The sequence below is a fragment of the Primulina tabacum genome, chromosome 13 (genome assembly GCF_025594145.1).
Source record: "Primulina tabacum isolate GXHZ01 chromosome 13, ASM2559414v2, whole genome shotgun sequence".
NCBI lineage: Eukaryota > Viridiplantae > Streptophyta > Magnoliopsida > Lamiales > Gesneriaceae > Primulina > Primulina tabacum.
Window position 1 is genome coordinate 32,249,881 of NC_134562.1, and position 16,028 is coordinate 32,265,908.

General features: G+C 27.3%; 2 protein-coding genes across 2 annotated transcripts; one reads left to right on the forward strand and one right to left on the reverse strand.

Moving 5' to 3' along the window:
* Nucleotides 1–3,455: 3,455 nt before the first annotated feature.
* On the reverse strand, nt 3,456–4,841 carry LOC142522464 (uncharacterized). Its single transcript, XM_075625885.1, has one exon. It carries the CDS (start codon nt 4,702–4,704, stop codon nt 3,790–3,792), a length of 915 nt encoding a protein of 304 aa, XP_075482000.1. The 5' UTR covers nt 4,705–4,841; the 3' UTR covers nt 3,456–3,789.
* Nucleotides 4,842–12,431: 7,590 nt separating this feature from the next.
* On the forward strand, nt 12,432–14,666 carry LOC142522433 (uncharacterized). Its single transcript, XM_075625816.1, has 5 exons — nt 12,432–12,767; nt 12,851–12,919; nt 13,102–13,184; nt 13,384–13,586; nt 14,524–14,666. Exons 1-5 carry the CDS (start codon nt 12,604–12,606, stop codon nt 14,590–14,592), a joined length of 588 nt encoding a protein of 195 aa, XP_075481931.1. The 5' UTR covers nt 12,432–12,603; the 3' UTR covers nt 14,593–14,666.
* The last annotated feature ends 1,362 nt before the right edge of the window (nt 14,667–16,028 follow it).

Sequence of the window (16,028 nt, forward strand, 5' to 3'; positions counted from 1 at the left end):
ATTCACGTTATTGAAATGTTGTGTTCCAATATTTTAGATAAATAATTAGTTAAAAAAACATTTTGTACATAAAATATCGATAATTTGACAAAGTATAAACTATTGTAAATGACTCAATTGAATCTCACGAATAACACAATAATATTATTTACTATCTATAATATAATATTATGATTATAACAACTTAGGCTATGTTTGGTTTGAAGAATAAAATAATGAAATGATTAAGAGAGAAATGATAAAAAAAATGATTGAAGTAGATAATGATAAAATAATATTATGTTTGGTATGATTGTTAAGAATGTGATAAATAATAATCTTTTGATAAATTGACAAAATTGACCTTCCAGTTTTGTGGCGGCGGTCGGCGACAGAGGTGGTTCACGGTGGTTGGCCGGCCAGAAACGGCGGCGACGGCGACAACGACGATGGTCAGGCTATCGGTCGGCAGTCGGCCGACAGGAGGAGGCGGCGGCCGGTCGGCAACGGTCGTCGGCGGTCGGTGACGGTCGGCCGACGACGGGGGTGGTCGTCTGGCGGTCGGTGGAGGGAAGTGGGTGTGAGTTTGGATTTAGGAGAGGATAAAATTGGAAAAATATGATGGATTAAGAGTGTGATAAATAATCCTAGGGAGTGGTGAGTGATTATTTTATCACACCTAATATAACCTAATCATTCATAGGAGGGATTGACTTGGTTAAATAAAAAACGTACCAAAAAGGTGATTAGGTGGGTTAAAAAAAAATAATAAACTCACCTAATCACCCCAACTAAACACAGCCTTATAGTATTATCCTATGAGGTGTTTTTTATGACGTGAGAATTCATATCCATTACCTTTCAGTGCCGCACTATGTAAATCTCCAAAATAATGCAATGTCTGCAAATCACATTAGCAAGTTGAATCACATTCGACAAGCCCTCTGAGACAAACTTGTCCAAGAAGGTATTGGTAGGGAGATCAAACTTCTGACCATTGATCAAGCGCTTACCTACTCCAGAAATCGAAATATTATTTCGGGATACCACGGATCCCACCAACCAGTGCTCATATGAACTTCTATAAGTGCTTAATTGTAACTATAAGTGCTTAATTATAACGAAAAGATATTTGAAATTTACCAAATTTCAAATTGTAAAACTTGCTCACCATGGCAGTGACGTTATTAGTGAATAGCAAATTTTACGAAAAAATGCAATTGTTCCATTGTATGTTAATGCTTATTCACAGACTTCGTGCTCCCAAAAAATCATCGAAATACCAAGTTTTGTCCAATTACTACCTAATTTGGTACGTATGACTCCGTATTAAAGGTCATTATGTACCGACATTCAAATTTTACGATGTATCGATGTTCACATTTTACAACATATTTCATTATAAAAAATACCTAATTTTTTCTAATGAATGCCTAATTTGTTAGGATTTAATCCATATCATAGTAATTTATGTACCTAGGTCCAAATTTTACATCAAAATATATAGGTAGTGTTTGGTGTATATGATGAGGGATGATTGATTTTTAATTTTCACTTATCATGTGTTTAGTGTGCATGATTAAGATTGTGATAGGCTCATTCAGCCCCCACCCAGCAATCAACATGCAATATATGCATTATTGTCTTTTTGTTGGTAGTTATATAATCTTTTGTGGAGAATGGATGATGTTGATTAATTTATATTTTTTAATATCTTAAAATTTAAAAATTATAAATTCAACAAATTTAATAATATTTTAACATAATTTTTTATTTGACTAATATTATAACTAATTTAATTATTATTAATCATTTTATTATTATTATTATTATTATTATTATTATTATTAAATGTAATATTATAATTTTTATTAAGAATTATTTAATACTCATATTTGTATTACTATTTTAATTATCACAATAAATACATATTTATGTTATGATCAAATTTAATTTATTTTCTATAATATTAATCGATTTTTTTGGTTGTTTTCGGAGATTGAAATTAAGTAAAAAATTAATAATTAATATAATATTTTAATTTTATTTATAATTTTTTAAATAAATTAATTCTAGAAATTTTATTTATTTATTCAATCATTTTAAGAATATATTACTAATTAAAATATGATGATGACATTTTAGTGATTATAATATAATTAAAAATAATAATTAATCAATTTAAAATCATGTCAAACATAATATAATTTATCGTAATGTATTATTTATTCTTACGTATTATTTTATAATTACTATTATTATATATCATTTATTTATCTTATCATATGAAATAAACGATTATTAATATTATAATTTATTTATGATAGAAATTGAACATGAATTAGTCATTCATATACCAACCACTGAAACCAAACTTTAAAAACATCACATTCAACCTTACAGACGTAAATAACACTAAACGCGCGCACAAATTATTCAAGTGCACAACATCGTCCGCAAACCACAACCACTTTTCCACGATAAAAAGTCAACATAAACAACAAACACAACAACTAGTTCACATCGTACAACAATATAATAAGAAAAAAAAATAGATATTTACTGATATATAGATTTCAATCCCTAAAAATTGAAATATTTTTCGATTCAAGAACTAACCCCTAAAAATTGGGCATCAACTCGTTATAATTGATACTACAAAACAGTGTATTTCATATCTTTATTCATGATATACTGATCAGTCTCTAATTGTTACTCTTCTAAGGAGGTGAGATCATATATCGGTTATTGTAACACACCGCATGAGGGCCTTATATCTTATCATGTCCCGGAAATTTCTTTACCACTTTTAATTCGAATTATAACAGTTCGTTTTCAAGACATCATAGCATAACAAAGAAATCATGCGGAACGAAACATTTACGAACCAAATGATGTGAAACGAGCAGTTTACGGTTGAGTTTTCAATTGAATAATTCACAATAATTCATTTATTAATTTGTTAATTTATCAATAGTTCGTATATCAAAATGTTTTTAACTCGATAAACATTCTAAATCTTGTGTAGACGGATTGTTCCATATTGGCCAAATACTTCTTTCCAAATACTCACTCCATATCATATATATATAATTATTCGTCGAAAAAGAAAAATTTACCCACAAACTTTCTATTTTATATTAATTTAATTTATTCAATAAACGGTTACATATTTAATATATGTACGTATACTGCTAATTACAATATAGAATATAAATTATATATTTGATACAATCGAAAAAAATATATTTATATCTATTATCTATTAATGTTACATGTATTTGAAACAAGATTTATGCATATTTGATCCATAAAAAAAGAAATCTCTCGACCCTTTACACGCGTGACTAAAAGAAACATTAAAATAAAAAGTAAGATTCAACTTCCGTGACGAAGACGTCCACATTAAGTGTGCAACAATCGAGTGAATGAAAAATTGAGGTAGCGACAATTTAAATGTAGAGCATGTGTAAGACGATTCTACGAATCTTTATCTGTATGACGGGTCAATCTTATCTATATTAAAAAAAAAGGAATACTCTTAATATAAAAAGTAATACTTTTTCATGTATGACCCAAATAAGATATCCATCTCACAAAATACGACTCGTTAGACCGTCTCACACGAGATTTTGACATTAACGAGTCTCCCGAATGGAACACCAAATTAGTCAAGAAACATTGATTGCACGGTGTTCTTGCGCAGATTTTACCTCAGACATTAATACTGTCGCCCTTAAAAAACTGCAATTTTGATGCAAAAATGGCAATCATATCCACCTCAATTCTTGTATTTACACACATCGACAGTCAGGTTTTTGAACATCCTTCGTCTGATTTGTTTTCACGAATGTCAACCAGTACTGAATCAGAAGAGTGATCCATGGAAACTGACCTCCTAACTCTCTCCAACTCGCGATCCACTCCCACTACTCTACGATCACTCAAATCGCTGCGTACCCGAAAAGCCCGCTTGTTCGATAAAACTCGAGCCATATTACCCAATCCAATATGCGATTCGTCTCCGTTTTCGTGCACTGCCCGCGTATCTGCTGTTTCATTTGTTTCGAATTCTGGCCTTTGTATTGAACCCGAATGATCCGAGCCCGTGTTCGTTGAGTTGGCAAGAGATGTATTGGTATTGTGGATCGACACCGGGGAACGACAAACCGGGCAATTCTTGTGCGATCTTAACCAAGTATCAATACAAGGCATATGAAAAGCATGGCTACACTTGGGCAAAAGCCTGAGGCTTTCATTTTCTTGAAATTCATTCAAGCAAACTGGGCAATGATCACTCCCTTCGATCATCTTTTCCCCTCTTTTATAATCGAATATCGGAATCGAATCGATCAAATACTGGGGAAGCCCGACTGTGCGGATATACCATACGTGATGATCCATCATCGGCCCAGCTTGATTTTCGTTTAAGCCATAGTTTCCCAGTACTGGTGACTGATTCATCCTCCTTGAATTCCTCAGAATCGAGCGATATCTAACAAAAACGAGATAAGAAAACAAGAGAAAAACAACACCTAACCCACAAATCATGAGTATCAAAACTATGGAAAATGAACGGTGCGAGGTGGTTGGAGGAGGTGGTGGAGGTGACGAGTAGGTGGTGCAATCGTATGGACAAAAATAACACACATCGCAAGATTCATATTTCTTGCTGGTTTCAGTTCTTTCGACTGGATCACCTATTTTTCTGTGAATCAAAGGCATCGTGGAGCTTGAAAAAGAAGATCAAGAAGAAGGGTGAAGGATACAGGATTGATGAAGTTTTATTATCTTCGATTTTATTTAATTGTATTAATTATTGGTGTGATTTCATTTTCTTCGAAGTTTCCAGGTTTTGTTAGCTTGTCAACATATCAAATAGATAATAAGCGTTGTCATAACTAAAATCACACACTTTAAAATGAATTAAAAATATACCTAATAGAATTTTATACCGTTAACATTTACGTGAATATTGGTTGAGTTGATGTTATGTACATCCAATAGACAGACTTTATCAGTGAATGAATATAACATCGTCTTAGCTCGTAAAATAATCTGCATTTTTTAAAACATTGAATCTGCATTTTTGTGTTGAATCTGCATTTTTGAGAACATTGAATCTGGCGGCTAGTTACATTAGTATTTACATAAATGAAACTCATAAAATAATCAATAAAACTATTAAAATTTTGTTTTTTCATTTTTTAAATAATATTTTAAATAATAAGTCCAACATTTTTATATTTTTTAATAATATTTTAATGAATATTGAAATTAAGTTATTTTTAAAATAATAATACTATTTATTTTTAATAATATTTGTTGTAAAATTTTAACAAAATTAGAAAGATATTGAATTAATTAAAATTAAAAAAAATGAGTAAGTGGACAGTGAGACCCATAAATAATGAAAGTTGATATTAAATGAATGTGAGTGTGTATTAATAATGGGAAAATGTTAATGTAATGAATATGTGGCTCGTGGACCCCATAATTTTTGAGAAGATGGAAAGTTAATAACATAGATTAATGTGGACGGATGCGGATGCCCTTAATCATTGCTCACATAGATATCTTTAAAACTATATATATATGTCGTGTAATGTATGTTTATATAATTGAAATATTTATTTAAATATGATATTTTATTATTTTCATAATGGAATAGTAAAAAATTATTGTTGATTATATACAAAACCACACAATAATATAATATTGCATGATTGTTATCGGTGGCGAGACATGAGCTAATGTCGTGTTGACGAGATAATTGACAATATATATATATATATATATATATATATATATATATATATATATGCAGCTGGCGCTGTGCTGGGCGCCCAGCCCCAAATTTCCTTACCCACCTATCACAGTAAGAAGCTTCAATTGAGCGTAATTCTGGAGATCTAGTGCGGGCTATTCCGAAATCAGAAGGTAAATCGATGTAGTTCTAAATTTCATATTCCCAAGATATTTCCAATTTAAGATTTTGAAGGTAAATCTTGTGTTTGAAAAATCAAGGGTCAAGCTGTTGGATATTAAATCCGGTTTCGGTGGCTGTCCTATAAATCATTAACAACCTACAAAAACCTTTTTATACAATTGTGCCACTGTTTGAAGTTCAAACAAAAATATGAAAGATGAATAAAAAATGCCGATAGAAAAGGTTGATTTACAAATTTTACCGAAGAATGAAACAGCCTGCACATCTTGGAAATTTTGCATTCTGTCGTTTGATCTCAATTTATCTACAGTATGGATACAAAATCACTTCTTTTGACAGTTTAAGGTTTCCGATATATTGATATTATTTTTGCTTATTTTTGCAGGATATTTTGAAGCGCATGGTCTTGTTTTGCAAAGCTACCGTTGAGGTAGCATTGTATATTTGAGACGCCACATTTAGGCTTTAGAGTTGGAAGGAGTTGACTTTAGAGCTTAATATTACCCAAACCACATATTTAAATGGAAAATTAACTAAGTCCTTTTGGAAATCATTTTTTGTTACTATTGTTGTTATCTGTAATTCTTCCTCGTTTGTTCAAATATACATTAGCAAAATATTGCACAAACATTAGAATTAGCATATACTAATGATAATAATCATAGAATAATCACAAGCCCCATTATCATTGGTAGTGGGTTGGGGTGGGTGGTGGGGGAGGTGGGGGTTTGAAATATATTTGATTAAAAAATCAATTTGTCGAGCAATTAAGTCCTCTTCAATTACTTTTTTCTTTTCAAATTTTGAGTTGGTAAATATTCGATTATGATTGGTATCATTTTTCTAAATTATACAGTTTATTCCGACGCAATTTCTTTTTATTTATTTTTTACATTTGCAGTACGATAATTACTTTTAATCTTAACGACTTTTTTTTTGATAAACTATATTATATATGTGTGGACACAGTACAGTGTACATATATAGATAGATTGGGTGCATAACAGAGTGCGATGCATGGAGAATTTAATTTTTAAATAATTATTTAAAATTATTGATATAATGAATTTATTTATTTATTATATAAATTTTTTATACTATTTGATATCATATTCAAGGCAAAAATATGTGCGAGACAGTCTCACATATCGTATTTGTGAGACAGATCTCTTATTTGGGTCATCCATGAAAAAGTATTACTTTTATGCAAGAGTATTACTTTTTATTGTGAATATCGGTGGAGCTGACATGTCTCACAAATAAATATTCGTCATATTAAAATAAGGATGACAATCCTATCATCAAATTGATCAATAAATTTGATATATTAGTTGAGTGTAACTGTTATTGATTTAAAAAATTTAAAAATAATATATAATTACTCTATCAAAATTTAAAGAATAAATAATTTTTTTTCAAAAAATTAATTTATTAGATGAAAATTTTGATTAAAAATTTTATTATTTTTTTTGAAAATATTAAAAAAATATATATATACTACACTTCTAATTAAATAATAATAATAATAACAATGATAATAACAACAAAAATAATAATAACAACAACGAACGAGTATGTCTCTTGTGAGATGCTCTCACGAATCTTTATATATGAGACGATTCAATCCTATCGATATTCACAATAAAAAGTAATACTCTTGGCATAAAAAAATATTTTTTCATGGATGACCCAAATAAAGATGCGTCTCACAAAATACGACCCGTGAGATCGTCTCACACAAGTTTTTGCCACAACGATGTATGGACAGTTAATATATCAAAAAATTCACAATAACATTATCCTCTTAAAAGTTGAAAAAGGAAATATAATATAAAGTTTTATAGTTAATTTAATATTTTAGAAAGTACGTAGAACTAAATATATAAAAATAACCTAAAATACAAAATTGTAACCAAAATTAAATAAAATAATACGATCAATGCAAACATTTAAAAAAGTTTTATTTACAATCCGTTTTTTCTTTAAATATGTTTTATATTTCTTTCTTTACTCTAAAATGCCTAATATATCTTCAAATAATTTTTTAAACTATTGATATAAACATTCAATGTATTTTGTATAATTTTTTATTAAATATAAGAAAATATTAAAATTAATTCACAAAAACTTCTGTGAGATCTTCTCACGAATCAATTTATGAGACAAATTTTTTATCTGACTCGGGTTATGAACAAATATTGTTTTATGACAAAATTATTATTTTTCACTCAAGATATGGACCGAGTCGACATGTCTCATTAATATAGATACGTGAGATCATCTCATATGGGACTTATTCAAATTAATTTAGGTATATTTATTTTTTTCTACCTTGAGTAAATTTATGTAAATATATCGATAAACATTTTAATCAGACTATTGATTTCTAACATTTTTTAAGTCGCATAACATATTATTGTAAAATAAGTTAGTATTTTCTTCAAAAATATATTGTAACAAATTTTAAGATAGTTTTTTTCAAAAAAATAATTATTTTTATTTTTATTTATAATATTTATTTATTTAAATTAATGAATAACACATTTTTTTGTAAATTCTTGTATAGTTCGTATTTATTATGTGTCATTATAGATTTAAGTTTCTCGAATAAATTTGTCTTTAGTGAAATAATAAATTTTGCACTCTTATCTTTTAATGTAAATAAACTAGTAAAAGATGCACACGCATTGCATTTGTTATTATTATTTTTAATTTGATCAAATAGTAACATTTAACACGAAATTATTTTCAATTTAGAAGAGTTGTTATATTTGTTTAGATTTTTTTCAATGTAAAACATGGAGTAATTTGAGTAGATTTTTAATATAGTAAGAAAAGTAATTATGAAATCAAATATTTTAATGTCATCTTAAATAGTTACTCTAAGGGTCTCACAATTAATAATATAACTAGTTATTATGCACACACGATGCGTGTGTGTACAAATTTTTTTATCATTATCGATGGACTAAAGTGTAATTTGACAATTTATGAAGTGACTAAATTGATATTTGAATTATTGAAACAAAAAAAATAAAAAAAAGTGTGTGTTGAAATTTAAAAAAAAACAAAAAAACAAAAATGTAATATTAGTATCATATAAGGGTAAAATTGGAAAAAAAAAGTTGGTGACTTCCTAGGTAGTTAGTATCATGTGCTCATCCTTAATAAAATAGAATAGATATATATTATTACTTTAATTACATATATAAATATATTAATAAATTTTTGTTTAATGTTTTAAAATCAATATATTCAAATAAATATACTAGAAATAATGAAGAATATTATTATTTTTAAAAATAAAGTAATTAATAATAATGGAAATTGAAATATTATTAAATATAATATTAATTAACATTTAATCAATTTTTAGCATCAAAATTTTGACAGATGTAACAACTTTAATAGGTACTAATTATTATGCACACACGATGCTTATGTATACAAATTTTTTTTATCATTATCGATGGACTAAAGTGTAATTTGACAATTTATGAAGTGATTAAATTGATATTTGAATTGTTGAAATAAAAAAAATAAAAATAAAAGTGTGTATTGAAATTTAAAAAAAAACAAAATAACAAAAAAACAAAAATGTAATATTAGTATCATATAAGGATAAAATTGGAAAAAAAAAGTTGGTGTCCTCCTAGGTAGTTAGTATCATGTGCTCATCCTTAATAAAATAGAATAGATAGAATAGATAAATACAAAAAATTGAGCTCGGCCCACTTCTACGAGTATCTTTGAATCCGTTAAGTTCAACCTACCTTCACGTCCGGATCTGAGGTGATGCCCAAGAGGTCTTTGCCACAGTCAGGGCCCTCAAAATAAAATTTATAAGGCCCAAGTCCAAATCCAAAACACATGCAAAGGGAAAAAGTTCTTTTTAAATCTCTAAAAATGATTTGCATTTCATTTTTTTTCTTATGTGATTTGAAGAGAATGACTAAGGATATGAGATTTAGATAAACAATAATATTAATAAGTTGACAAATTTTAGAAGAAATACGAGTAAAATTCGGGTAAAAATTATCCAAAATAAAATGCTTATTAATTGTTTTGAAATAAAAAATTACATAATTCTACGTTTTTTAATTGATTATTAACGAGTTGTGACAAACACGATGTGTGTGATAGTAATAAGATGGAAATTGTGTTTTTTCTTTACTTGACCTGACTACTCCATATGGATTGAAAATGTCATACCAATCCTTCAAATCCGACCAAATTACGGATGCATCACTCGCATAAAAATATGCAAATCCTTGAACACAGAATTCAAGATCCAAGATAAAAACTAAAGCACTACAAGCTCTCGTTCAATGAAATCATAATCGGATGGTGATCGAATCGTTCTACTTTCAAAAATAGTTCGACTGGTTCGACCGAATCGATCATGGAACTGAAAATCCGTTATTTTAAATAAAACAATAATGTGATATAGTAAATAATACATTTTAAATTCTAAATATCTTAAATGTGTATTTATAAATAATAATAAAATATAATTATTCAATTTTAAAATATAAATGCCACACACACATATATTATAATATTAAAAATGAAGGGACTTACTTTTAAAGTTGAATATATTATTCAAGTTATCTAGGCCATCTCCAAAACTACACCAAAATAGTGTAAAACACAATTTTGGGCTGCGCTATTTTGGCAAATTTGGTGCAGGAGGAGACCCTGCGCCAATTTGGAATAAGGGTTTATATATATATATATATATTATATATATTATATATATATATATATATATTATTGTTATAAATTTTTTAATTTTTTTATTTATATTTATTATAAATATTTGTATTTAAATTATAAATATTATTTAAATAATAGTATAATATTTATTTTATTATGTTAATAATTATATATTTAATCATAAAAATTATAAATAATAATGGTTGATTTTTAAAATATTTATTTATTTACTTTATTTATTAATATTTTAAAACTAATTTTTTTTTTATTTTTAATTAATATATAATTTAATACAAATACAAAAAATTAATATAACAATACAATTCATAACTAAATTGAAAAAGATAATTGAAATACAAATACAACTTGAAACATATAATTCAAATACAAAGTGCAAATACAAAGACAATCATCGAAAGAAAAATACATTTAGAAGATAAACAAACTAGATAATCATGATCTGGTAAATTTGATCCGGATCCTCCAAAATCACTTAAATATTTTTCAAACGTGTCAACATCTTGTATCTGATGTCTTTCTCTTTTGCATAATTGTATTGTGTTTGTATCTGTATTGTGTTGTGTTTGAAGTTGTATCCTCCAAAATCGAAATTGTATCTGTAATGTGTTTGAATTGTATTCATAATTTTCAATTTAAATAATTTTCATATATTAATTCATATTGTATATTAATTAATTTATGTTATATAATTAAATTATAAACTTAAATATTATTATTTGAATTTATTAATAATAAAACATTAGTCATAATTAAAAATATATTAAATAAAATATAATAATTAATATATGTAAAATAAAAAGAATATTTTGAGAATATTCTTTTTGGTGTAAGATTTGAAGTAAATGTGTTGGAGATGAATGTTGTAGTTGGTGCAGAAATCGCACTATTTTATTGTAAAATTTGTACCAAAATAGATTTTGTGGTTGAAGATGACCTTAAGTTCTTGCAATATTTTAAGCCTTCCCAATATTTGTGGAAAAATTAAATATTTATATACTAATCCGTCTTGGAATATACAAAAATATAATTTAATTTTTATTAACTTTGGTGTAAAGAATCTATATATTGTAGTAAAATCACAAATTTTAGCTCTTTTTTTAAGTTCGAATTTGTTAAGTACGTGAACGTTTGACCAACAGTAAGGATTTAGATTCCATCTTTTAACACATTCTCCGACGAATTTGCAATTCAGGGACTACTTAACGATATAATCTGGATAACATATGATAAGATCTACAGGCCTCGTCCTCATAAGTTCTTTTCAAGCTCGAGGACAGTGTCTCGGTCCCCGGATTGATTAGGCCGTGACATGCATCCTTTTTCACAATCACTAAATACTCGTCTCATGTCTTATGGAGGAAAACCAGACAAATCATGTGCATCAATTTTTAACCCAAAATATATAAGGAGTAATAAAAAAAATAAATTAAATCAAACAATAACGTTGCATTTACATCTGTTAATTTCAAATTTATAGATCTCAAATATTTTTTTTATTGTTTAGAGAAGTAATACTACAAACTTCAAATTCATATTTTATATTTATATAGTATTTTACATTAATTTTGATAGATTTTAAATTTATCTAATAATCAAGTCTTTTGAAATTCATTATATTTTATATTATCAACATATTAATAAGATTTGAACGATTATATCATTTTAAACAAAAAATTATAATCGAAATAAATGGATTAAATCTATATAAACGCTGCACACACACTTCTTGGCCCCACAACCAACACTATTATTAGATAAAGAAGGAAAAAGAAGAAGCTCCAACATGTGTTTGATCTTCTGTCAGAAAATGTAATGGAAAAACAAAGACTAGGAGAGTAATTCAACACTCCATCTCAATAATCCATACACCATTCTTAAAGTATAAGCCCTTTATTTCAACAGGCTGACTAACTTTTTGTAGCAAAAAAATTGGAGTCATGAGTGCCGAAATCTCAAGCCGATGTATCAACTTCCATGTTAACGGTTGCAGCAATCTCCATCTTCCGTGTATTCGGCCGGCGTACTACCTCTCTCGAGAACACTGTAAGGTCGATCGATCTCAGAGGTTCTTGAAATCCATCTCCAAATATGGGATCTCTACGTACGTTGATTGGAAACTCCTTGAACCTTTTCATCATAGTTTATTTAATTAGCTTGGATTGAATTTTTTTTTTTTAATTGCAGGGCTGTCACTATTTCAAAGAACTCTCTGCCCAGGGCATCGTCTTCTTCAGATCCTTCTACCGCACCATGGTAGCTAGCTAAAACTTATGTTTGAGACATTACAAGACTGCAACTTTGTTTTGGTGGAAACAAGGATCGTCCATTTTCATGCATAATACATTTGGTTAAATTTCGAAAAATGGATATATACTTGTTTAGTCAACTGATGTTTTTTAACTTTTGCTTGATTTTTTTTTTAAATTTTTATGCAGGAAAAAATGGTTGTTAGGCGTTCTATTTACAGTGATTCTACCTGCAGCTGGCCACAAAGGAGGACTCTTTGTAGGACTTAAAGGTCAGTACGTCTACCAGTTTCTGAAATCGGTTTCTGATTTTTGAGATGGGGAAATTATGAACCCGTTTTTAGTTTGATCGAATGACTTCAGACAAGTATATATTAATCAAGAACAATCAATTCTATGACATTGATTTCTGACCAGTCATTTATATCGTACGTGGGTACTGAACATGTATGTATACATATGGGTTTGCAGCTAAGATCGACAAAGCTATAGAAACGGTGGAGGTTGTGACGGACGTGGTGGAAGGGATAGCGGAGGAAACGGACAAGATCGTGGAGGAGGTTGAGTCAAAGCTCCCCGGAGATTCGAAGCTTAGGAAAACACTGGATAAGTTAGATGATCTTACTAAAAAAGCAGTCGATGAAGCCAAACAAGCTGAAGATATAATCCACAAGGTCCGTCTCACTGATTAATTTTGTCCTAATAATATAATAATAATAATTACTGATGATGATAAATGTGAGAGGATCTCAAGAATCTAGCATAAAAAATAATAATTTTTCATGGATTATCCAAACAAGAGACATGTCTCACAAAATACGACCCATGAGACCGTTTCACACAAGTTTTTGCCAATAATTTTTTGATCCAACCGATCAATTTCAAGTTTTGATTTCGTAAGTTTTTTAAATTTGAGTTTGATACAACAAATTTTAATTTTTAACTATTTCGATCTAATTGATATTATAACATTGAAAAATATTGACATGATATCAAAAAATATTGATATGATATAAAAAAAATTAATGAGACAGTCAAAAACTTACGGTGTATCCAATCATACGTCAATAATTGAATCAAAATAACGGAAGTAAAATCATTTTTCATAGTAATAATAATGTACCATGTACAACTTTGGCCAGATCAGTTGACATAATAAATATTATTCTAAAAGCAGCTTGCCTACGTGTGAATCACATGCTTATGATTATTCTCATGTCCCCATCAATTTTAAAATGATTACGGCTAATTATTATATTGAGCCAAACTTCAACCAAAGCCAACCTGTCCTATTAACTAATGCTTTTTTCAAAAAGTCCATGATATTTGTACATATTATTTCATGTCGTCAAGCCATCAAATCTTGAAAAAATGTCATTAACATGTATAATTATTATACCAAAAATCGGAATCAATTTGTTGCATACATAATAAAATCAATACTTCAAATCTTTAACACAAATACGAACATAATAGAACTTACATCACACGTATTAAAATTCGTTTTAAAAAATTTAAAAAGAAAATAAAGTAAAACGACTCACAATACTTTTAGAATATATATTATTAAACAAAAATTAATTAAGAGTTTATCATTGTGAACTGGTGCAGGTAAGAGAAGTGGAGCAAGACATAGAAGACGAATTGTCGAAAGCCAGTAAAGATGAAATCAAAAAGTAAGCTTTTGTAACATTGGATGGATATTGTATAATATTTTTTTTTCAATATCAAATAAATCTATATTTACCCCCAAACTTTTTTATTTTATTAATATTATTAATTTAATTATATGTGTTTGTATATTTGCATGCAACACACATACACATATATATTATACTTTTTTTTCCCAAAAATCAAATAATTTATATTTACCCCACACTTTTTTTTCTTTTATTAATAATTTATTACTTTATTTATATGTGTTTGTATATTTGCATGATATATATATATATATATTATTAATATATATATATATATATTAATAATTCTATAAAAGATATATTCTAACAATCATTAAATCGACAAACTATGTCGCCTAAGGTTTAATTCAAGGGTAACATTCAATTCTCTGGAAGGAGATAAAGGGGGAAAACGATAAATATGAAGCGGGATAAATTATAATTTTTGTTCTGTATTTTCATATGGTTAAATTTCAACATTGATTTTGTATCTTTAACTAGTATTTCAACCGTGCGTTATATCTTTAGCAATATTTTGTCGTTAAATTGATTTATTATCTTGGTTAGGTGGAACTGCTATAAATAAAAAGAATTTAAAAATATTTTAAAAAATTATATTATTTTGTTTGTCAAAATTTTAAAGAATAAATAAACATTTTTTAAAAATTCTAATTTTTTGTCATTTATTATATGAATAAATTTTGATTAAAAAAGAATTATTTTTTGGACATGTTAAAAATATTTATATTAAATTTCTATTAAAATACATATTTTAAAGTTCTATACATAGCAATAAAAACAACAATTTACTGACACTCTTTTAAAAAAATTGAAAAACATAATATTATATAAAAGCTTTTATATTTTATTTAGCATGATAGAGAATAGTAAACATAAATTCTGTAGAAGTAACACACAACTTAAAACCATAATCGAAATTAAATATAATAAAATATTCAATGTAGATGCTTGAATGTAATTGATAATTTCAAAAAATATCAAATTTGAAATTTGAATTTTAAGAAATGATTTGCAAACAATTCATATTTAATTACATATTTATTTTCTATTTGTTTCAAATATTAATGCGGTATGTGAATACATTATATGTATGTGCGTGTGAACCATATAAAATAAAGAAAATATAAATAGTACCCTTAAATCAAAAAATAAAATGTATGGAAAAAACGATAATAAAATTTTGATAATGAAAAAAACATTTAAAACTTGAATTTATGTAGTTTCCACATGCTGGTAGATCGTATCAACAAACTATTCAGAGTCTAAGCGCTAAATGTATTTTTGAATGATTTAAAAATAGTTTATGTTTTCAATTGAGTTTAGTTTCAATTTGAATAAAGAACATAAAAAAACTTATAATTCATAGATTACATTTAAATTGATATAAAAATGAATTAAATTCAAATTTAAACTAAT